This window comes from Phalaenopsis equestris, unplaced genomic scaffold (genome assembly GCF_001263595.1).
Source record: "Phalaenopsis equestris unplaced genomic scaffold, ASM126359v1 Scaffold000132, whole genome shotgun sequence".
Lineage (NCBI taxonomy): Eukaryota > Viridiplantae > Streptophyta > Magnoliopsida > Asparagales > Orchidaceae > Phalaenopsis > Phalaenopsis equestris.
This window is the reverse complement of record NW_018164574.1, coordinates 1,090,423-1,116,412: the sequence shown is the minus strand read 5'-3', so window position 1 is coordinate 1,116,412 and position 25,990 is coordinate 1,090,423. Positions and strand designations below refer to the sequence as shown.

Sequence of the window (25,990 nt, the reverse complement as noted above, 5' to 3'; positions counted from 1 at the left end):
CGACACAAATCCAGAAGAACACAGAGATTTAACGAGGTTCGGCAAAGATGCCTACGTCCTCGGGAGCAGAGCGGCGAGTTCCTTTCAATATTCAGAAAAGAGTTTACAGAAATCAGGGATACCTCCTGGGGTTACTAACAGACATATTTATAACCACAGGAGTAAACCTTAGGCACAATATGTAATTACAACATTACCCCTGTACCATACCGCGGGGCTTTGCCCCTGCACCCCAACCCACGTAACTTCCCAATTTGGACAGATTCTTCCGCTCCGCTCTGCTCCGCTTCAATCCAGCGTCTGTCCCGATATGGTATATGAGCCATACCATAACAACACTGATACTAATCCTCCTAATATGTTATCCCCTCATCATTTTCCTATTATTGAAGATGTTGATCACCATATTTAGAAGCAACTTATCATTATGATGGGAGTTATCAGACTCTGACGCTCTGACAGATAGAAGACTTCAGAACATATTTTTCAGGCAAGGCAAAATAAAGAAAAAAATTATCCTTATTATGCAAGATCCACTAAACTTCAAACAGGGCAAGGCATTACAATAGCTTTCCGTCTATTATGGGATTCTTCAGTCTATGCTATCATGTTATCATTAATTATATTTTGTGTTTCTACTTTTTCAAGTATTTTTCATAATTGTTTCATGATGCACTAATATCATTAATTCACTATAAAATTATGCTTTGAAAAAAGGGCTTTGATGAGTGTTTGATAACAAGTTCTAAGGTTTGCTCTGCAATTTAACCATAGAATTCAATCCTACATTCCATCTAACAAAATAAAAATATTTTGTTGTCTAGATGTGAACCTATGAGGACTCCAACAAAAGATAATTTATAATTTTATTTTTAACTTTAATAAGCGTAAAGGAGATTGAATGAAGTTATGCTTTAAGCAGAAAAGTACAGCACCATTAAAACAATATTATTCTCGCTGAGTCCAAGATTGCATAAAGATTGAGAAAAAACTAAAGATTAACAAAAAAACCTAGGCGCCCGAATTACAAACTTGAGCAAAACATTGTGTCCAAAAGCAAAAGGTAAAAAACCAAAGTGCAAAAATGTGGCCAGAAAAGCTTTTTCTATCTTGGACGTTTTGTTCCAATGTGATCTTAAAATGAAGTACCCATTACAAGGACCTAGTTCTAATTGGTGTTGACAAAGTCAAAATTGATGCAAACAACATAGCATCACTCGGGCTAAATTTGGGTTCAAAAGAATTTGGAATACAGGAAATGAAAAGAAGACAAAAATGCAAGTGATAAATGAATTGAAAAAAATTGAATGAAGGTATGTGAGTCTTAATGATGATTTGATAGAGCATTCTTCTCATTTTTTGCAAAAGTTAAAAAAGGAATTATAATTGGAAAAAGGTAACTGTGCATATTCCCAATGTAATTCCAATAATTAACAAAATACCTTGGAACCAAACAGCACTTTAGAGAAAATAATTATGTAGCCACTCACATTGTTCCAGCGATCCGGGTGCTTATATGGGTGTTTCCCTTCTCATCAAGCTTTGCCAAGCCAAAATCTGATATTTTGGGGTTAAGATCATTGTCTAACAACACATTTGTAGCTTTAATATCTCTATGAACAATCTTGAGCATCGACTCTTCATGCAGGTAAGCAAGGCCTTTCGCTATGCCGACACAAATTTTGTGCCTTGTGACCCAGTCTAGCTTCAACTGATATTTATCTGGCCCTATAACATGAATAGCTCTATTCTTCAACATAAAAAGATGAGCTGGCCAACACGTAAACACACTCACAAACAAATTTGAAAAAAATAAACTGAAGTGAAGTAAAAAAATTTAAGAAAATAGTAGAATATAGGTTGAGCATAACAATTTAGATAAATTTACATTCGTAGCACATAATTCTTATGTATTTACATATCTCACATCTAAACTTTCATATTTACAATAAAAAGCACTTTCGTGATTAAAACTTATGCATGAAAAGGTGGATTTCACTTTTAAAAAATGATAAAGTGCTAAAGATTTGAGTTATATGTGTGTAACGATGAAAGTTCAGGTGTGAGATAAGTAAATACAGAAGAATTGTGTGCTATGTATGTAAATGGCCCAACAATTCAATGTTTCAAATACTAAACACACAAATGACCATCCTTACCATAGAGAGCACGGGCAAGGCTATTATTTTCCATATATTCATATACTAACAATAACTGCTTTCCTTCAACGCAACAACCATAAAGCTTTACAAGATTTGGGTGTTGTAATGCAGAAATCATGCCCAACTCATTTACAAATTCTTGATTTCCTTGAGTTGACGTCGAAGAAAGCTGCTTCACCGCTATTACTGTTTTATCTGGTAACTCGCCCTGAACAATGAAAATAATTTGAAATAAATTTGGTCAGCTCTACCATAAACTTTGCTAAAAAAAATTTTTTTTTTAAAAAGAACAGCAGTTATGCATAAACCTTGTACACAGATCCAAAACCCCCTTCTCCGATCTTGTTTGAAGAGCTAAAGTTGCTTGTGGCAGCTTGAATTTGTCTCAGAGAAAATGTAATGCTTTCCAGACCCCTCAGATCTGTCCAAAAACAGGAGAACCTCACGAAGTTTGCAGGCTGTACAAATAAATTAGTGACGTATTTATTCTCACAGGGAAAAAAGATGAAGAATTGCATACATCCACTCAATTCCTGTGTATTTACATAGGTATCATCTATACTTTAATTTGTACATACATACCATCATAACTATGCATGGAAATGTGTTTTTCATTTTTTGAAATTAAAATGGTGGTAGTTTTGATGTGATATGAAATATTTTTGTTATACAAAGGTAAATAACAAAATTTAGGTGCTCGTTATGTAGATACACAGAAATGGGTGGGTATGTATGTAAATGCCCTCCAAAAAAAAGATAACTAGCTCTGTTTGGATATTTCCTACAGCAACTTGAAGAAGTGAACCTGATAATGTAGATGTGTTTTTGAAATTGTTTTGCAAGAACATTGTCAAAATAATATTAGGATTTACATCCTCCTCCAATTATTGTTACAATCGTTTGATTTAATTGCCCAAATCAGGACATTCAATATATTTTTGGTGGCAAGGATTTATTCTATTTAAATTAGAGAGCATTTAAACATGTTAGAATAATCAATATCACCCAAAGAGGATTGGATGATTGGGCCGAAGGTATAATTTTTTAAGGCATTAATCTTTCATTACATATTTTCAGTAAAACTTAGGCAAGATGTTATATGATATTCTAAGACAAGGCTGGCATTATAAGCTTTACGCTTATGAATAATTTATTGTATAGAAGTTTACTGCTGGGGCAGATGTAATAATATAGATATATACATATAAATAATAATAATTAAATTCATTCAAAAATTAAATACCACAACAACAAGTCTTTATCCCACGAAGTGTGGTCAGCTACAAAAATCTTTTTTCTTTTTTGGTCCAATTGAGTGTCATATTTTCATTTAATTCTATAGATTAAGATCATTTTTTAAAACATGCCCAAGTCTTTTAGGCATACCTGTACCGTTCTTAGCATAGGACAAATCTAAAACATCTACTCTCCTAACTGGGTCAATAGATGATCGACATTTATGTAACAATAATGTTTGCCACTAGAGCCACACTGATACCAAATGAAGCAAAAACTCAACCAAAACTTAAAAGCAAACTTTCAATGTAGAAATTGGGCTACAACGACACAGCTAGAAAGAAAAATACAACACTACGCTCCAGCTAAGGCTGGAAGGGAGGGCTTGGGGCGGTGGTGGAATTGGCGAAGTTGTACGAGGACGAGGAAGGGGTGGAGGCAGCGGGGTAGGTTAGAAAAGGGGATTTGAAATGAGGGGTGGTGGCTGATTTGATGGTTGGAGGAGTGTGGCGACAGGAAATGTGGCGTAGAAATTGGGCTACAACGACACAACTAGAAAGAAAAATACAACACTGCGCTCCAGCTAAGGCTGGAAGGGAGGACTTGGGGCGGTGGTGGGATTGGCGAAGTTGTACGGGGACGAGGAAGGGGTGGAGGCAGCGGGGTAGGTTAGAAAAGGGGATTTGAAATGAGGGATGGTGGCTGATTTGATGGTTGGAGTGTGGCGACAGGGAATGTGGTGGGTGCTGGTGGAGGGTGACACGGACTGCAAGGAGGGCTGCCTTGAGTGGCTGGTGGGATGCAGGTTGGTGATCAAAGGGCTGAACAACAAGGTCTGGCTGCTAAGAAGAGAGGACAAGGTGTTGATAGGTGGATGGAAGGGCTGGAAGTGGGCGGCAGCGCAAGGAGGATATGTTGGGGGTGGTCGGCGGCTAGAGAGAAAGGAACGGGAGGAGAGGAGAAGGGCTTTGAGGAAGATACAACACTACCTCAGAGTAAGATATAACCGGAGAGCCACCACCTCCTAGGATAAAACCCTAAAACAGGGAGCACATAAGGAAGGAATAAAGTTTCGCCCCTCCAGAGATCGTGAAAATTCCTTGCGACACTCTCCATAAATCGCAAGACTCCTTCCTGGACCGCATACCTGCCTTCCACCACCCTCCAAATGTCATGAGACTTCCGCCTAGACCGATTCAATCGGCTAGTGCTTCAGCGCTCCGCGTTAGTCACCTCAGGTTGGGGAAGCTTCGACCTCATTCGTCGAAGCTCCCAGCTCCTAAAAGTATGGCATCAGGTCGACAACGTTGAATGTGACTGAAATATTGTAGTCCCCAGGCAGGTCGATCTTGTAAGCATTGTCATTCCAATTTCGAAGTATTCTGAAAGGTCCATCTGCTCTGGGCTTAATCTTCCTGAATGCTCCAAAGGGAAACCTTTCTTTCTTTAACCAAATTCGCACGATGTCGCCTTCCTGGAATGTTACTTTCTTTCTGGACTTATTCGCTTGTGCCTGATATTTGAGATTTTGCTTGACAATCTCCTTGTCATCGTCCTCATGGAGTTTTTGAATATCATGGACACGTTCTGCATCATCTCGTTGACTTCCGAGGACAGCATGAGTGACACCAGCTCAAGTGATGTGAGCAAATTGTGGCAGTACACAACCTTGAAGGGAGTGTGTCCAGTAGTTTGGTTTGGGCTAGAATAAGATCCCACCGCTTTATTCTTTTCACCATGAAGCACCTCAGAAGATTGCCAAGGCTCCTATTTACTACCTCTGTCTGTCAATCTGTCTGCGGATGAGCTGCTGAGTTGAATTGGAGCTTGGCGCCTAGCTTTCCCTGCAGTATCCTCCAAAAGTGGCTTAGGAAGTTGACGTCTCTATTGAAGGAGATGTTCTTGGGAACTCCGTGCAACCTTACAATCTTCCTGAAGTACAGATCATCAATGTGAGAGACATCTAGTGTCTGGTGGCAGAGTACGAAGTGGACTATCTTGTAGAATCTGTCTACCACAACCATCATGGAGTACTTGTTCATCTGAGTCCTCGGGAGTCCTACCACAAAATCCATGCTGACGTCCATCCAAGATGTCTCTGGTACTGGGAGTGGCATGTAGAATCTTACGTTATGTCCCCTTGTCTTCGCCAGATGACAGGTGTAGCACTGCTTGACATGTCGCTCCACATCTCTCGTTAGTTTGGGCCAAAAAATACTCTCTTGAAGTGACCTGCTAATCCTCCACTATGGATTTCCTGAATAATGGCCTTTCTCAGTGAACATCTGAAAAAGCACAACCGACTCCGGTGAAACAAGTATCAATCTGCTCTGTAATACTATCTTGTTGGCTTCTCCTAACATTACTACCAAATATATTTGAAATCCTCATTTGCTTCGTATAGATCCTTTACGACCACAAAGCCCACAACTCAGGTTTGCATGGATGTGATCAACAAATGTAGACGACTCAGTGCATCTGCACAATTCTGGTTTTCCGCCTTGTGCTTAATCACAAACTTGAATGAGGCTAGAAATTCCACCTAAGTGGCGTGTCGGCCTTTCAATTTACTCTGGCTATTGAAGAATTTTAAGGTCTCGTGATCCGTAAATAGTGTGAACCCATTCATCTGTAGGTAATGAATCCAGTACTACAATGCTCTCATGATGGCATAGAATTCATTGTCGTAAGTTGAGTATTTCCTCCTAGACTCATTCAGCTTATCACTGAAAAAGATGATGAGATGTCCTCCCTGACTTAGTACTGCTTCTATTCCCATGCCGGAGGCATCCCAATATACCTTGAAAAGTTAGTTGAAGTCTGGTAATGCTAGCAAGGGCGCTTGAGCCATCTTTTTCATTAGTGTGTCAAAGCTGTCCCGAGTTGATGTTGTCCAAGCAAACTCTTTCCTTTTCAAAAGTTTGGTTAGAGGGGAGGAGATGGTGCTAAAGTTCCCAATGAATCTCTGGTAGAATATGCTAACCTCAAAAATTGTCGCAGCTTGGCGAACGATTGTGGTGCGGTCCAGTTGATAATAGCATCTATCTTTGTGTGATTCATCTAAATGTCTGCATTTGATAAAATGTAGGCATTTCTTTGGATGGGCATATAGTTGCGCTGCTCGCAGTATCTCGAATGCTGCCTTCAGGCAATGTGGATGATCTTTCTCTGATCGAATGTATCCTAGAATGTCATCAGACCATGACAAACTTTTCAATGTGAGCCCGAAATACCTAGCTCATCAATCTCATGAATATGGTGGATGCGTTTGACAGACTCGATCGAATGTATCATAGAATGTCATCAGACCATGACAAAATTTTCAATGTGAGCCCGAAATACCTAGTTCATCAATCTCATGAATATGGTGGATGCGTTTGACAGACTGAAAGGTATAACGATCCACTCATAAAGCCCGTCCCGTGTCTTTAAGGTGGTTTTTCACTCATCTTCTGACCTCATTCATATCTGGTGATACTTGCTGCACAAGTCGATCTTGGAGAATAAAGTGGCTCCGTACAACTGGTCTAAGAGAACAACCATGCAAGGTATGGGAAATTATTACTTAATAGTGAACTTGTTGATGGCTCGGTTGTTGATGCACATCCCCCACGATCCGTCCTTCTTTGGCACCATCATGGCGAGATCAATACATGGGCTAGTGCTTTCTCTGAGTAGTCCCCATACAATGAGATCCTACACCTGTCGTTGTAGCTCCTCGTACTCCGCAGGTTTCAAACTATAAGTGGGTTGTTTTGGCAAAACTGATCCTGGTATAAGGTCTATGGTGTGTTGGATGTCCCTCAACGGTGATAACCCCTCTAGAAGACTTTCGGTCATGACATCTTGGAAGTCTTGTAGTAGTGATCACAATAGTGTTGGTACCTCCCTTTCCTCCAGGAGAACTAATGCTAGTGCCACAGGGGCATCTCTAACTGACTATAAGAAAGTGGTCTGAGGGACTAATGTTGCCTCTGTATCACTCTTGCCTTTCGTATCATTAGATGATAGCAAAACGATATGTTTCCCATCCTTCTTAAAAGAATAAGCATTTTTTAAATCCTCGAGCTGAGTTTTGCGGTTGAACTGCCACGACCTACCCAATAGAAATTGGCAGGCGTCTATTGGAACCATGTCGCACCATAATTGTTCTTGTAGTTGATCCTTGATGGAAAAGTCAACTAACCACAGTTGATTTACAAGTATCTTATTTTTCTTTTTCAGTCAGATAAGAGAATATGATCGAGGATGCTTCTGCATGTTCAATCCTAACTTTTTTCACCATAAGCGTGGATACCACGTTCTCGCAGCTCCCACTGTGGCAGTTTTTGTGTTTTTTGTTTGGTTCATGTTATTTAGAGATTTCTTTCTCCCAATGTTTGAGTATTGTATCGTTTAATTTTTCTTAAGTGGTGTGCCTATAACTTGATTGGGTCAAGGTGGTAATCTCTCCTAGACGCCTGAAGGCCTCTTTCATCAACGACTTTGCAGTCGATCAGCCGTGATACCGATCTAGGGCTCTTAAAATGTGTTTGAGAAGTGGGTTTGACGGGGAGGAGGTAGAGGAATAGTAAGTGAAGGAAATTATGAGCGATCGACGATATTTGGAGGATAGATAATGTTCGGTGGCTGTCCTGACTGAAAACAATAATTAAATTCACTAAACAATGTAGCACAAATGTCGAGGAAGGATTTCAGCTGAAATGTGGCATGGATAACGGTGAAACAGTTAGTTAAAACTGCTAAAAAATAGTTTTCCTGCTACGAACAACAATTGGCTATGAGTTAGGCGATTAAGGACCTTGAACGTCCGGGGGAGATCACCGTTTTGATCCTATCAGGCTACAAGCACACCACCTCAAGGAAATTCAAAGATACAAAACTCTACTAGATAAAATCAAGAGAAAACATCTCCAAATACAAGAATAATAGTAGAAGTCCACTCAAAATAGAAAATCAAACATATAAATAGTCTATCAAGCAAAAACATACTTAAAAATAAGAAAAAATAGAAAATAAATCATAAAGGAATAGAAGATACACTAAAATTTGAAAGTTGGCGCTCCACTCCACTCTGTCCGAACCGGCGATTGTGGAAGCCCCAAGTCATGGCTTGCGATATCATGGAATTCTCCCGCATCCCACATTTTCCTGCATCCCGCTTTCTCTTGCATTCGCGTTCCACTTTCTATCGTGTCTCGTGTCACTCTCCCTAGGTTGGAGGAGCTTCGTCTTCTTCTCAAAAAGCTTCTGGAATCGATCTACCACCATCATAACAAAGCCATCAACTTGTGTCTAAAGCAATCCCAATTCAATATCTATGCTCATGTCCACCAAAGACAACTCTAAAACATGTATGTCCTTCCAAAGTCCGTCCTGATAAAATAAATAACCATGTTTCTTTGGCACAATCTGAGCTAAAATGGTACATGAACCGGTATTCTCATGAACAAAGTCTCAAGTCATTAATTTTGAAATATGCTTCTCCCACCTCTCGTACTCGAATGAGTGTATCTAATAAATAAGTATGTCAGGAAGAATCAACTCTGGCACAAAATCAATGGCAAATTAGACAACACCTTAGGAGAGACCTCTTCTTTGAATGGACATGGATTCCAGTGTAGGATGTTTTTTTACCAAATAACTCCAAAAGAGATTTTCAATGGTGATTGATTCCTCTTATTTGACCACCTGTCGATGAGTGCGCTACTGAATTGAATTTAATACTCAAATTGCATCGTATAGTCTTCAAGAAATAGCTCAAAAGTTTTTCATCTCTGACATGTTGAACCTCCCTTAATATTGGCATTTTAAGAGGTAGACTATCTATCTTAAAATCTTGAAATTCTTTTATATGGGGTTGCACTGTGTCTAATATTGGCTTATGAAACTCATGACCCTTGAACAACCAATATTTGTCATGTTGATGCTCCTTTTACAGCATGCAAAAAAGTAGTTTGTGATATCACATCCTCAAACTCTGTATGTACGTACTTTACCTTGGGCTCACTGCCTTCTAGGACAATTAACAATAATTTTGTTTAAGTTTTATCATAACCTCAAATTGAATCACTAACATCTCTTCCATTATTCCTTGCTCGGTGAAAAATGTTGCTCTTCTGTTTGGGCAATCAGAAATGTTATGCCCAAAATCATGCCACTTGACATACTTCCTGACTGAGATAGATTTGGAAGGGTTGATTGTTCTCCATTCTAAAATAATTTCTCCTTTGGATGGATCGTCTTAGATGCTCAGTTGGGTGTACTTTTATTGTTTGATCTTGGGGTTAAATTCTGCTTATATGGTGTGAAGGTCACTTAGTGAAATTGTTTCTCCAGCTTCAAAGCTAAAGTTTAGACATCGAGTTCGTAACAATACAACTACAGCTGCATCACATTACCGATAGGTGACATCAACTCTCCAAGATATCTTGCCAATGTATGCTCCTCTGGTTCCGTCAACCCACATTTTAGCGTGAGTGGATTAAATTATGGTGTGCACTTCTCTACAGAAGAATCTCTTTGTCGTAGATACCAACATATCTTGTCGGCAATGTGTGGGAAAGTATTTTTGTTGCATCTCCATTTTTATCTTAGACCAAGTAGTGATTTTGACGTTTCCCTCATGTTGGCGTGGTTGCTTCAATTTTTTTTCCACCACAATAACGCGCTTTTCATTAACTTGATGGTGGCTAGCTTTACCATTATGTCTGGAAAAATATCCTAGTATACAAAGATCTATTCCACTTCCTGAAGCCATTCAATAAACCTGTCAGGGTCCATACAACCGTCAGAATCTGGCATGTCCACCTTTAATACAAAAAAAATATCCTAGTATACAAAGATCTATTCCACTCCTGAAGCCATTCAATAAACTTGTCAGGGTCCATACAGCCGTCAGAATCTGGCATGTCCACCTTTAATACAAAATCAGCTTCTCACCTCCTATACATAATGTCAAATTGACACAGCATCAACTCTTTGTCACTTGAAACTTCTCGGTCAAAAGGGTTTTTTGTCATCACCTTCACCTGCTTAGTCACCATTATTGTTGTGACTTCCCCATGATGTCACTTTTCAAACTCAACGAACCTTTGTTGCAATTAAATGATTCCCTTTGCATGTCTTCCATAATAATTTCCTGAGCACCTCATTGATGATTTCTCCTTGGCGGCATGATGTCTAGTTCTTCCAACCAACCATTGGGCTAGCTCTAATCCCAAATGACACCGATTTAGAGCTCCTACAAGGTGTTTGGGAGCTAGGTTTGATGGGGAGGAGGTAGAGGAAAAGTGAGAAAATAAAATTAAGGGCGACCAACCATATTTGGAGGAGAATAGACAATGTTCGACGGTTGTCCCAACTGAAAACAACAAGGAAAACCACGAAACGATGTGGTGTTGATGTCATGTAGTGTCATCTAAAATTGCGGCATGGATAACTGAAGAACAATTGGAACTGATAAAAACAGTTTTCCTGCATCGAACTGCATTTGGCTACTAGTTGGATGACAAAGGAGGCCTCTGAACGTCTGGGAGAGATCACCACTTTGATCCTATTAGCTTAGAAGCATACCACCTGAAACAAGTTCAAAGATGCAACACTCCACAAGATAACACGAGGAGAAAACATCTCCAAATGCAATAACAATAATAAAAGTCCCCTCAAAACAAAATAACGAACATATAAATAGTCTCTCACGCAAAACCTTACTTAGGAATAAGAAAAATAGGAAATAAAAGCAATGCTAAAATTTGAAAGTTGGTGCTTCACTCCCCGTCTGAATCAGCAATTGCGGGAGCCACAAGTGACGACTTGTGAAATCATTGAATTCCTCGCAACCTGCACCCCGCGTGGTCCCGCATCAGGTTGTTTCCTGCTTCCAACTTGTTATCCAACCACCGAGACCCTGATTTCTCAACCATCTTCTTCACACATTTACTCATCCTACAACTTACCTAACCTTTCTTTGTATTATCCCGTACTGCCTAGAACCCTAGATATGTGTCATGTGAGCTCCGCAAAGTGAGTTGCATTTGCACAAATGGCTAAGAGATGAATTGGGCTCGATGTGAGCTGCGCAATGGGGAAGCAAAAGCCACATGACAAATTTGTAAGCTAAACTGAAGAAGTGAGTAAGGGAGGGCAAACAAGGGTTATGTGCAAGCTTGTTACACCAATGCCTAAAGGTAATTTTATCTTTTACTAGCCTAAGGATAATTTAGTATTTTAATATTATTATGATTGTGAGGTATACACAGGACTAATATGTTTAAAGTTTGAGTTATGATAAGATTGTTGTCTTGAGTTTAGGGTTAGGGTTTTAAGAGAGATCACCTACCACTCGAATTGTAGATGTTCATCTTTTTGAATTTGGAATTGTATTATTTTGATTTGTTTTTAACGAAATAAAATATCACTTTTTGCCCGAATTTCTCAGAAAAAATTGCTGGGGTCTTTTCAAATTAAAATCAAAGCTCTCGATTTTTTGGAAACAAAGAAAAGATCGCAACATAAACCAAGAAAGGATCGTGGCACACTAGCTCGGGAAGACTGACGAGATCGCATACATGCAGTCACAATAGAAGCTAGTTGGGCCAGCATTCGGGGTTGCTACATACAAGGAACACGACGTACAGGTTCAGCAATCAGGAAGGATCGTTGTTTATAGAGAAGCAAACCACGGGACCACAACGTACAATGACACAATCGACTCATGATACAGTTGTGATTGGAGCTAGCTGTCGAGGATGGGATTACGTTCATGACCTAATATCATGAAACAATCACCTTTCAAGCTAGCTAGGAAAGATCACATCGTATAGCACTGCTTTTGTGACAGCGTCACGAAGCAGTAGAGATCTGAGATAGTTGAGAGGCAAAAGAAGGGATCATGGGCATGCACGATTACACCTACCCAAAGTCAGACTCCCTGAGAACTTGAAGAGATGACAGCAAGGAAAGTAGATGTTTTGGGAAAGGATGGAAGAAGTAGGGCAACATAAATCTGGGATAGAGGAGATATTCTCAAGAATAGAAGAAAGATTTTCCTTCATTGAAAACCGATTCAAGAGCTTGGAGGAGATGAGGAGGAGGTTTATTAAAACCCAATCCAAGTCTTCTTCAACGGCAATTCAATTTTCAAACCCTAACCAAGGGTTAACCGAGGAATTATTTGATAAATCGAAAGAAAAAAAGATCAGATGAGAGAAACATAAAAAGGAAAACATTCATCACCAAGAACCCCATCCTAGGACTTCGATGGGGGTTGATTAGAGATTTGAGATAGGAATTGGGACGAAACAAGAAGAAGGGATTATATAAGGGATGTAGAGGAGCACGAAGAAGGAAAGAGAGAAGCCAGGATGGGATATGGCTATGATCGAAGGAAGGATTTTTGTCGTAGATACATGTGGGGGAAACACCAAGGGAGAGAAAATTAGGGTGATGTTAGGGTTAAGAAGTTGAAGATATTGATCTTCGAATGGGAAGACATATATGGTTGGCCAAGTGGAGTGATATTTTCCGATGAATGGACTAAAAGAAGACACATGTGGTTGGGTGTACCAAGTGGAGTGATATTTTCCGATGAATGGACTAAATTGGGATGAGAAGCTCATGGTCCCAGGGTCATGTTAGGAGAGGAAAACCCAAACATGATTTTAGTGGAGGAAGGCTAGATACCCGATTTCATCCTGAGAGAATTTTAAGGATTTGGAACGTTTCTGAGGCTCTCGAGGAGACCTACAACAGCAATTCTTTGTCTTTAGTCGGGAAGAGACTGTCATGGAGTATAGGGAGAGATTTGAGTCATTACCGAGACAACCAAAGGGGGATTTCTGAAGCAATATTGGAGGGGAATTCCATGAAAGGTCTAAGCCCCAACCTGACATACGTGCAACCCTCTAACTGCTGCGACCATGGGGATTGAGGGAGAGAGACAATGGAATTAGCACAATGGAAGACAAAAGGCGATGGAATCAGCACAAGTGAAGCGCTAACCGAAATTCTATGACCAGGATGAAACAAAAAACTCAAAAAAGTGGAAGTCCAGAAGGAGGCTTCATAGAACAGGAATAATGGGCCACAATTGGGGAGACATTTAAACGCTATATAAAGACAGATTCAAGAAAAGCAAGCCAATTGATTATTTTCAGAGCGATGAGAATTTTTTTCAGGACACAGTTATAAGGATCGGACCTTACAGATTCTCACAGTGTGTGACAATGGGACGGGAGCGGAAGAAATAGAGGAGGGTGGTGGAAGGGGAGACACACCCTCACTTAGATCTGGCGGAAGTCTCATTGAACTTGGTAGCACGGTTAACCTCGAACCACACTAAAACTTTAGGGAAATCACATAATGGAGTTGATAAATAGTGAGACCACCCACAACTTCATCTTTACTTAAGTAGTTAAACAATTGGAGCTTGAGATGAGAGACATTGGAAGATTTGGAGTCATGATGGGGATGGGATAAGTAGAGAAGAGCATGGGAGTTTGTAAAGGGATGATTTTAACATTGCAAGATATTCAAGTGATGGAGAATTTTCTTCATTTGGATTTAAGTGGCGTTGACATGATATTGAATATGAAATGGTTGCAATCCTTAGGGGAGACAAGTGAATTGGATGTTTCTAACAATGGAGTTCAAAGAAGGAGACAAGACAATAGTATTTTGTGGTAAACCTAATTTGTGCAAGACCGAGATGTCGGTAGATCCATCGAAGGCTGCGGCAATGTTGGAGCGGTCACTACGTAAGACCATGAAGGGGTTGAGAGGATTTTTAGGACTTACATGATACTATTAAAAGTACTTGAAGGGTTACAGCTCGATCGTGTAGTTGTTGACAGAGAAATTGGAAAATGATAACTTTAGTGAGGGGAAAGCGACGACCCTAGCTTTTGAAAAGTTAAAAGATGGCACTGACAAGTGTACCGGTATTGTCGTTATCTGATTTCAGACAACCTTTCATTATAGAAACGAATGCTTCAAGCTATGGATTAGGCGCAGTTCTCAAGCAATGTCAATGACCAATTGATTATTTCAGTAAAGTGTTTTTTGTGCGAGCTAAATTCAAGTCAGCTTATGAGTGGGAGAGTGGGAGTCAGATGCTTTAGCAACAATTTCATTTCTTTCAAGCTGAGAACAAGGTGTATTTATGGGGAGAAGAGTATTGTAACGCAGTGCATAGGGCAATTTTATCTTTTATTAGCCTAAGGGTTATGATTAGATTCTTGTCTTGAGTTTTAGGGTTAGAGTTTTGGGAGAAATAGTCTATCTCTTGAATTGTAGGTGTTTATCCTTTTGAATTCGGAATTATATTGCTTTGATTTGTTTTCGGCGGAATAAAATTTATTACTTTCTGTCCTAATTTCTGTAAAAAATTGCTTGGTTCGTATCAGAGCCACAAATAAACTATGTTCATTATTTCCTCTTTTTTAAAGCGGGTATAATATTTAAGGATTAAATAAGTTCACTTGGCACATCAGTCTTTTAAGTCATTCCTAAGGAAAACTTAACTGTTAGTTGCACTTTGAAAAGCAAGTGGACTTCAAAAAAAATGTCATAACCTAATATACAACAGCATATTCATTGATTATTAACTCAACTTCATTATCATCATTAATCTTATCCTAAAAGTTCAGGTCTGGCTCCATCAATCCTCCTCCATTCATTCCTTTGACCCTTCCTTTAATAACCAAAAAAAAAAAAAAATGAAATAAAAGAGTATGAATCAAAGTGCAACTGGAGATAAAATATGCTATTACCACTGCCCTTTGCATTCTTCCACCTGAAATAGCCTTTCTTCCAAGCAACAAACGCAAGAAGAAAAATAACAAAAATTGCCGCACAAATGATTCCAACTATTTCCCCAGCAGATATTTTGTTACCACTTGGAGGCTTGAAATCTGAAAGAAAAGAAGAAAATGATAAAGGCAGTCATGGATGGACAAAAAACTTTCAACAGCATGAACAGTTATAGTTGCACTCCCAAATTGTATTTCTGAAGTAATATAAGGCAGAAAAAAAATAAACACCAAATTTATTAAGGCATTTGATAGTATTGTGTTTAGTCCAACACGGAATAAATGAAAAATAAATTGTTGCAGAAAAAATGAGTCTGGTCACTATGTAACTAACCTAAATTTGGAGATTCACTTGACAGCTCCACATGATTGAGTGAGCCTTTGGAACATGATAGTTCATAACATCAAAAAAAAATTCATCTAGGGAGAGTAATAGATGTTGCGGAGGGCTTTTACATAAATAAGAGATTTTTAAGACATCTCCCAAATGTATTAGGATAAAAAATATGTTGCCATAAAAACACCAACTACTTGGATCTCCTCCATAAGTTCGAACTTGAGTTTACAAAAAATTTGGCCATCCGGCCAGTTTTGATCCTCTTTGATTCATAACAAATAAAAAAATACAAAAAAATTAAAGACCAAATTTCCAAACAATCGATCCAAATCCTTTAAAAAACCAATTCTTGAGAGAAGTCTAAGATGTAAATATAAAAAAAAACCACAATAGACAAATTAGGAAAAATCCATGGTGTCATAAATGCCATACCTTTTGACTAGCTTGATTTTGCAAATTAGATTTTTAAGTGAATTGTCAAATAATGAGGAAAACAAGTTCTTCATTTGTATTTTGATCATAAAATAACGCATATAAAGTAAGATAAAAATTGCTTAGTTAGATACTTCATAGAAAATATAAGCATTAAATGTATGTTTTAATGGCAAAAAATATGTAATATAGCAATAAGAAGAATCTTTTTATCGATACTAGAGATGATTATAAAAAAATTTAAAAGAGGATTTTTATGTATGTTATTTGTGAGAGGACATAGTTATGATAGCAATACCCTTCATACACAGCGAAAGTTATGATGATAAGTATAACAAATTAAAAAAACAATGGGCTAGAACGAATACGCCAAAGACATACTGTTGGAATTAATCACCAACAATCAAAATGGGAGCAGTGAAATGGAGATACTATGATAAAAAAGCGAGAAAAGTAAAACATGTGAGGATGGAGAAAAAATTATTATGTAACATAGATTGGTGGAATTACAAATATTGAAGTTAAAAAATTGACTATGATTTAAAATGTAACACTGAGACAAAAGGCGCATAAATAAGATGAAAATATAAAAAATGTGAATAAGGGTAAATAAAAAGACACGCGGACTTGAAATGAGCAAAAAAATTAGTTTAAAATGTAATTAATATTTCATACCAAAATCAGTAAAATTGAACAAAGAAGAAGTATACACAATTTTAAATAATTATGATACTTCATGCCTTAGAGGAGCTCTCCACCCACATCCTCAGCTTGACCTTTTGGTTCACTTGTTGTTAGAATCAACTTGCCCATTGGTTTAGGCTTCACTTGTTGATGTGGTTAGGCTAGAGATTATTTACGGTACTTGAAATGACTTGGACTTTGCTTCTGCTGATTATTAGGTCTATCTATGCGAGAAACCATCTTTGTTGGTTCTATTCATTAGTCAATACTTTAGTGATCATCAAAACAGATTTTAAATTATTATAACAATTAATATTATTATTACAATTTTATCGCTATTGCCATAATTATTCTTGTTTTTTATGACATGTTTTTATTATTGTCATTGCCAATCTCAAGCTCAGATGAGGAAGATTGAAGATAGATGTTAGGTTGAAAATCAATTAATTTAAATGAAAGAAATATAAATTTGAATTTTACTAGTATTAGGTTGTTCCTCAAAAGCAATGTGCCGCAACCTATCCTGATTGTCATGAGAAGTAGCCAAGGGTGAATTAGGACATCAACCTTACATGACACACCACAACTTAATGGATTGTGGTAAAAAGTAAGCATAAGTAGGCTAGGAAGCCACATTTAAGTAATGTGCCACAAGTTAACTTAATTGTGAGAAAAAACAAGCAAAGGTTGACTAGATCTAAATTTAAGATTATTTTTGCCACAAGAATGTTGAAATTTAGAATGAAGACGAGAGTGGATGGAAACTTATAAGAATAAATATTGGTTATTTATAAAAAAACTACATGAAAAAGAGAAAAATATAAGAATATCAGAGAAGGTTATAAGTGGTTGCACGTTAGAAAGATTAACGATAGGAATGAGAATGAGCTGGTAGTTTGTAAATATGTTGAAAGACAAAATTCATTAGGTTAGAAGGGTTAGTGATTGTGTAATTTTGAACAAGATAATTATCAATGAGAAAATTGAGAGTGCGATCGTTATAGATAATACAGAAGTTATATAGAAGAAATTAAAAAAAAAATGAGAAGAAATGGATAAACTACTCTAATGTTTACGTTATAGATAATACAGAAGTTATATAGAAGAAATTAAAAAAAAAATGAGAAGAAATGGATAAACTACTCTAATGTTTACCTATTACGGGCTCTAAGATAATCTTAAGAAGGATGATTTTATATTAGATGATTTTGCTCTCATGTATAAAATAAATACTAGCCATTGTACGGGGAGAAATTCATCAATCTACCAATGAAAGATGTTCTAAATTTGCCTTGTAAAACCTATAAATTTTTATTTTTTAGGAAGCAAACAAAAAAAAAATCAAAGCAGTGTGTTTTTTCCTTTGGCTATCTTTCTCAAGACCATGCTTCAAGGAAGAAGGTTTGCAGTGCTGATAAAATGGCTAAGCTGGACTACCTCGTCACCATTGAACCTAATAGTGTGGGCCTATCCATCTCCTCAAATTCTAATATCATGTTGTGGCATACACATTTCAAATATGCTAGTTTCCCCAAGGGCTGTCAAAATGGCTTGTTGGACGTGAATAACTAGTACCCGGCTCGTTGAGAAGCTCGTGTTCGATTCGTTCGCTAAGCAAACATGCCAAACACGAATAGAGATTTGTTCTTTCGGGTTCAACTTGTTTTGACTCGAAATAATTAAATTATTTATATATATATAATTGATAATTAATATTTTAAATAATTTAATTGTCAACAAGGCTACAAAGAGTTATAATCCATTAAAATTATTAATTAAAAAATAGAATAAAATATATTAAATTATAGTAAAATGATATTTTAATATAAATAGTAAGATTGAAATCTCACCCCAACCCTTAATATCCTACGACAACATGATGAGGGTTGTCAAAATTATTTTTATTTGTTGACAGCTTGTGTTCGGCTCGCTAAGCAAGTGAGCCGACCACAAACACATTTTTTTTGTTCAAAATATAAATTGGTCGAACAAAAACAATTGTATTTTTAACCAGCCGAACAGGAGCTGAGTTTGGTCTCGCTTGTGTTCGGCTCGTTTACACCCCTAATCGTCGATCAACTAAATAAACCCAAGATAACCTTTCAGCACAATCATGCAAACCATGCAAATATTCACCTTATTCATAATGCACTTCGAGAACGCATTAAAACGATAAGCTTAACAAGACACTGATGGTTCATAATTTTTATTGATCATTAAGGGGTCCATTGCAGATGCCTCAAGAGAAAAAAAATTATTATTTTTTTATTTGCTCAAACTATTCAACTTTTAAAAAATGTGTTTCAAGCCACTATTCAAAGCATACACATCAACAGTTAGAAATAATATTTAACCCATGAGTTTAATTTGTACTCGAATGAAAATTGGCTTCAATATAAAAAGACTTGTGCATATACTACTCAACAAAATGGTTTGATTGAAAGAAAAAGGACCATTTTTAGAAAAGGCATGATCTATCATGTTAGCCAAATTAGTCTCAAACTCCTGCTGGGGAAGAAGTCATCTTCACATCAACTTACCTAATCAACCTAGAATCGTCTACCATCAAAGGCACTTAATTTTCGAACTCTCATGAATGTCCTGCATGATTGGTATCCTCACCCGAGGATTCTAAATTGTTTACCTCCAAGAGTTTTCAGGTGTACTATTTCTGCACACAACCTTTGACAAAATCAAAGTAAGCTCGATCCAAAATCTATCAATTGTGCATTCGAGGGATATTCCTTAGCTCAGAAGGACTATTTTTTGGCTATAAAAAGTCGATAATATCCAAATTGAGCATTGCAAAAATGAAACTATCAAGATGAATATGTGGAAAACTAGAGATTATCAATTAAAAAATGATTAAATTTGAAAAGAGCATAGAAGTGATATTTTTTTGTAAATAAGGTTCTTTAGATAGTTTGTACATGCAAAGAAGGGTAGAAAATATGCCTATTAAAGGAATTAATAAAAATAGCATCACAAAATTTGCAAAGAAAAATGATAGATTTAAAAATATATGGATAAAGGTTATTGAAAATGATTTATAAGAAATATTTTTAACACCTCAAACAGCACTCATCGAAAATGAATGGTAAACGGGACTTGTTATCATCGAACCCAAATAGTCGGCATATAATTAAAAATAATGATCAAATAGTTATGATGATGTCATTTCATTCACTTGCAATAACAGAAATAATAAAGAAAAATGATATCACGAGGCATTACTCAAAAAAATTACATGCCAAAAGGAATGGCAAATGGGACAAAAAAAAAATTTAAATGTTGCATATGATTCATGAATAAAAAAAAAATGTATACTTCAGACTGAAATAGATAGAAAAGAAGATTTCCATAAGCTGCACATACTGGGTTCAACTGATATAGCTGAAATGAGAGGACCATATGTTCCACTTACAGGAACAGATGTTGTTCCTTTTCCATCCCAAATGAATCGGATCTCCAACCTCTTCCTTGTAACATTTGCAGTAAAAGTTTTAACAATAGCCTTATTTGAACCATTAGCATTATCTCTGATATTGAAATCCTTTAAGACAAGTTTCCCCTGAAACAAACAAACATAAATATTAGAACCAACTCCTTAGAGAGATTAGTTTTAGGTGTATTTACATACAATATTTAGCCAGAATTTTTATCTATTTACGTATCTCACAAAGGATCATTCAAATTTACACACATAGCACTTTTTGTTTTAAACCTATGCATGAAAATGTCTCACTTTTATGAGGGTTTAGGTGTGACATATGTAAATACATATGAATTGTGTGCTACGCATGTAGATTTCCCTAGGTATTATTTCTTCGATGTTGTACTTACCTGTACGTAAACATCAAAAATCCTTCTTCCAGGACTGATATATCCCTTGTAATCAGTGATTATTATCTCAGCAAAATGCAGCTTAACACTGTACTCCCCGTTTATCAAACAAAACCCAAAATAGGTGAGAGATAAAGGTGAAAGTCGTGCAGTTTGATATAACTGAGAGTCTGGTGTATCAAGGTTTTGTGTAGTCGTTGCTATGAAGTTGTTGTTATCTCTAGAATCCAGGAAAGAGCCAGTGCTACTATATGCCCAGTTGTTGTCTAGACGAAATGTTGAAACACCATCAGTACCATCATTGTCTTGCATGTAAGTCTTGTAAGTTCCATTTTCATAAACAGAAACATCATCGCCTCCACAATTTATGTACAAGGACCAGATATCTATTAGAATTGCAAGAAAAATGAGATTTTTAATGTAACAAATAATATGCAAAGATGTTATACTAAAAGAGAAAATAAATGAAAATATCATTATCGAATAAAAGGCTTAATGTCAAGCCTATTACAGAGAAGTAAGAGACATATTAGCACTTAAATCATACTCAATTACAAGGAAAAGCTCCCTAGCAAGTGAACAGTTTACACTATAACTGACATGCACAATTGCCGGTGAGTAATAAGAAATAACGAGTGGGGGGAGAGAGAGAGAGAGATGAATTGATAGAAAATGGAAATTAACAAAAAAATAAGAAGAATATTTTCATTATCATGAGAAAACCTTCAGGTTTTAGAAAAATGGGCATTAAGATAAAGTTTTAGAACAATATGAGATACCTCTGTCGGCGTTTAAAAGGAAGGGGAAAGGAAATAAAACAGTGTGCTTGAATATTTAAGGGTTCTTTAGGATCAATCTTTATTTTTTATTTTTTATTTTTGAAAATAAAAAATAGAAAACAAACTAAAAAACACAGTATTTGTTTATCTGTTTTTTGTTTTATTTTTGTTTTCTATTTTTTGGACAAACAATTCTGTTTTTTAAATACTCAAAACAAAAAAACATGTTTTTGTCTGTTTTTAAAACACTAAAAATTGTGTCCCATAGCCCGCCGCCAGCGCCAGACGCCTGCCCCCTGCCTGTCATCCCCGCTGCCGCCACCGCCAGACGCCGGCCCCCACCCACTACTAGATGCTGCCCACCGCCAGCCCTTGGCCACCGCCGAGCCCAGCTCACCACAGGCCTCCCCCGCCCTTGCCGGCCCCGATCCCTACCCTTGCCGACCCCGGTCCCCGACCATCATCCGCCTCCGCTGACCCCTGCCTGTCACCGCCAGCCCCCGCATGCTGCCAGCTGCAGGCCATCACCCGCTGCCCCCCCGCCCGCTCGCCCGCTCGCCTTCAGGTATTGCTTGGTGTTGGGTGGAGCAAGGAAGACGTCGTATACGCCATGGGCGGTAGTTTAATACTGGAGCGCATGTCGACTCAACGTTTTATAAAAAGTACAGTTTTAAAAAATATAAATAAATAATACCCAACCAAACATGTTTTATATTTTTTATTTTCAAAAGCATATAAATCATAACAGTATAAAATACGTTTTTAAAAACAAAAAAAAAGACTAAAAATTGAAAAAAGATAAAAAACAGAAAGTGATCCCAAACAGACCCTTAGTTATCAAACTTTAATGAAATTTTAAAAAGGGGAGGCTATATGATTATAATGTATTATTATTGTTAACACCATTGTGGTCATCAAAAGTATTTAATTTATGTAAGCATATGTTGTTACCATCTATTGTATTTTCGAGTGACATTTATTAAGTGTTGACCTCAAAATAATTTTCATAACTCGACAATCAAACTAAAAATATATATGAAAGGTTATCTGACGGAAGCGACAAGCAATGAATGTGACGATGCAAACATCAAAAACTTAACTAATTCGATCGACGTTGAGCCCGCCTAATCAATGCCAGTTCATGAAAATATCTATGTTGAAGAGAAAAAAAATACTCTATGAATCTTGTATGAACAAAAAAATGTGAATCTACTTGCATATGAGACCAACTACTTGCATTTTGAATGAATTTTTGCGAGGCCAAATTTAATTACACACACACACACACACACACACACACACACAATATATATATATATATATATATATACTTTCCACTACCCTCGAATCCCGCCACGTCGCACACGTGCCTGCACTCCCACACAAATCTCATTCCCACCTCGTCTGACTATATCGGAAGGCCTTTACTACTCTCATAGCTCCCTACATGAGGGAAATGTTGGAGTGTTACCGAAATTTTGATTGAAAATTTGACTTAAAATAAATTTTAAAAAAAGAAAAGTCAAATTAATCAAAATGTAAAAGAACTCAATTTAAGTGAAAGGCAAAATGTGAAATTAAAAAAAAAAATAAGGAGTTCAAATGAAAATATAAAAACAAATGTTCAACATTAAGCAAGACTTACAGGGGACTCGATAGCTCACTTAAAAGCACGAACGAAACATGTAATAAACTCAATCACTAAATAATAAACATAAATAGAACATACAATGAATTACCAACCCCGCCCACGAGCACAAGCAAAGTTCTCTAATGAGTAATCAAACTATTGGGCCATACTGAAAAAACATAAAATCAAATGCAAATAATACTTAACAGAAGGTTGTGAGAGAATCAAGTTGCGCAGTGATAAGCTTGGATAAAGCTTTTATTGAAGTTCAAAACTCAACAAAATATGAATGAATCAAATTTTAAATGCGTAATCAAAATTTAAAACGTGCACGAATTCACCACCAGATCAACAAGCTTAGTTTGAGCCGGATAGAAGGTTATATTTAAGCTTAAATGAAATATTTATTTGTAATTAAATGATAAATTACTCACACATACTTAAAATTCAAATGAATTTGAGACTTAACATGATTTTTGAAGTTTTTTATAACCTGAAGATGTTATTCTGAAATATGTTAAGCTGCATCGATTAGTGTGCATCCACCTAAAAGGCATGCATAATTGATTAACTTAATATCATGAAACTGTGCATGCATATCAACACGGCATTTGAATGTGCATCAAAGGCATCAAAGGATAAAAAACTGTATTTTGAAGCATTGAGATGTGTGCACTTTGCAACATATAAAGCCCGCATGTGTTCCGATCACGGTACTGAAAGTGTGATCGTACGGTCTGAAAATGATGTGCGGGCTCCGCATTGTCCCTTGCTATGTTTCTTCTCAAAATCATACCTAAGAGATCAAATTATCATATTTTTTTCAGGTCGCCTTGTATATAGGGCAAAGTTGTAAGTCCCAGTAGCCCAGTCTGATCCTCCTGATAAGGACTGAAATTGATGAGATTAAATGCTACTTAGTAAGTATGGTCATTCTCCTGATAGAGATGAAGCTGACAAGACTGGCTAATGATTAAATATTGGTGAAAGAGATCCTTCCCGATGCTTAAGAAATGAGAGAGATTTTGTCTCTGATGACATAAAAGTATCTTTCAAACTCGATTCTCTTTAAGAGAGACAGAGCTAACAGAATTCAAGTCAAATGATCAAATTACTGATAATGGTCGAGTTGATAGAAAATTTTAACTAGAATGGTCTATTTTGAAAATTAAACATCAGATTTTATTTGAAGAAATTTAATCATATAATTCATGAGCTTGGTACTCTGAAACCAGGACAGAGTTGACGAAGTTCATATTCAATCATACGTCAATTCCAATCCTATTCTTTTGCAAGCAAGATGCAGAGTTGATAGTGTTCATTTTAATTAAAATTTAATGAAATTTTGAAATCATAAAAATTATAAAATACTAGAATTATAAAAAATGAAAAAAAATTTAAAAAGTTAAAATTAGTTCACCTTCCACGCCAGTTTATTGAGGAAAACAAATTTATGATTGACCTAAGCTCACATGGAGTCAGTGTTGAATCATATATACCACTAAATTCAATCTCAACTTAATCTACACAACAATCAAGACGTGGCCCGTGTCCACTGTCCATGTGGCTTGGCCAGCCGACTCTATAAAATAAACGGTTAAGTCCTAAGCCTTCTGACGGGATAGCCACAGACAAATGGCACCATTAAATTACGGTCACGGTTGTAGCCCGTACGATATCGAATGGTTCTTTGCTTTTTGAGATTTAAATCATAGGTTATATTTGATGGGGTACAAAGCCCTCTGTTAACTAAAGGTCGACTTAAATTAGTCCTCTTAGTAAAAATTCATCCCAAATCTACAAGATTACCTTGGACAAAGTAACTTTTGCTTCTTGATAATGATCTTTCAGTCATGTTGAGTCAACTACCTCCTCTGACTAAGGGCACGTTTGTTTCAACTATGACTGTAGAAAAGTTGATTACTGAAACTACTAATGAAAATGTTCTTCAGAAACTGGTATTTCAGAAGCAGTTGGTTTGTTTGAAAAACACAATTCTGAAAGTCTTGTCTATTGACAAAAAAAACTGTAATAATCGTAAGTATATAGTCATAGTTTAGTTTGAACTGTTTGGAAAATGTTGTTCTGAAAGTGTCTCATACGAAAAAAATACAATAATAATTTATCACGTTATTTTCACTCGCAATAACATAATAGAGAAAACAAAGGTAAACACTAACTAAATTATAAGAAATCATCAAATTATGTCTTCTAATAACAACACAATCACAATAAATTGTGATAGAACAAATGGTTCAAAAAAACTAGTTTGTTTACAAAATAAAAACCTAATACAATACAGTTTGTTCTCCAGAATAAATGTACCTAATCAAAACATACACAACGCTAAAAACAATAAAAGCAATGCTACAATCACAAAATTGAACAGAAGTGAAGTTTTCACAAGGAACTTCAAGATTCTAATAACATTTTTCACTGTATCATCAACTGCATGTATACTTTCGTTAGCTCGCTCCTGCGGTGCTTCTCGCGATTCCTCAACCCACTGGAAACATTTATAATCTCTATTTGTTAAATTCTTTGGATATCTGTAAAATTTTGGTCTTGCATTGTCCCATTTTTGAGTGGCAAAAATAACGCTTAATAGATTGCAATCACAGAAAACCGTTTGATGTTTAGTCCTCTTAGCGCTTGTTGAATAGCTTGAGCTCATTTTCGATAGTACAATCCTGTACAATAATACAACAACAACAACAACAAAGCCTTAATCCCACTACGTGGGGTCGGCTACATGAATCCTTTTTCTCCATTGCGTCCTATTTAGTGTCATATTTTCATTTAGTTCTAGTAAATTAAGATCATTTTTAATACAATAAGCCCAAGTCTTCTTAGGTCTACCTCTGCCTTTCTTAACACAAGTCGAATTTAAAACATCTACTCTCCTAATCGAATCATCTAATGGTCGACGTTTAATATGACCAAACCATCTAAGACGACTTTCTCTAATTTTGTCTGTCACAGGAGCTACACCAACCCTATCACGAATATATTCATTTTGCATTTTGTCTCTAAGTGTAAAGCCACTCATCCACCTAATCATTCTCATCTCAGCAACA

General features: G+C 36.7%; 1 protein-coding gene across 1 annotated transcript in view; it reads right to left on the bottom strand.

Annotated features, from left to right (window-relative positions):
• LOC110021305 (probable leucine-rich repeat receptor-like serine/threonine-protein kinase At3g14840) overlaps positions 1 to 25,990 on the bottom strand; it is a gene marked incomplete at its 5' end in the record, with an annotated part of 55,547 nt that overhangs the window by 12,653 nt on the left and 16,904 nt on the right. Inside the window, 6 exon segments of the mRNA XM_020719747.1 lie at positions 1,491 to 1,728; positions 2,160 to 2,370; positions 2,471 to 2,583; positions 15,170 to 15,310; positions 20,037 to 20,232; positions 20,505 to 20,890. Coding sequence (XP_020575406.1) covers positions 1,491 to 1,728; positions 2,160 to 2,370; positions 2,471 to 2,583; positions 15,170 to 15,310; positions 20,037 to 20,232; positions 20,505 to 20,890 — 1,285 coding nt within the window.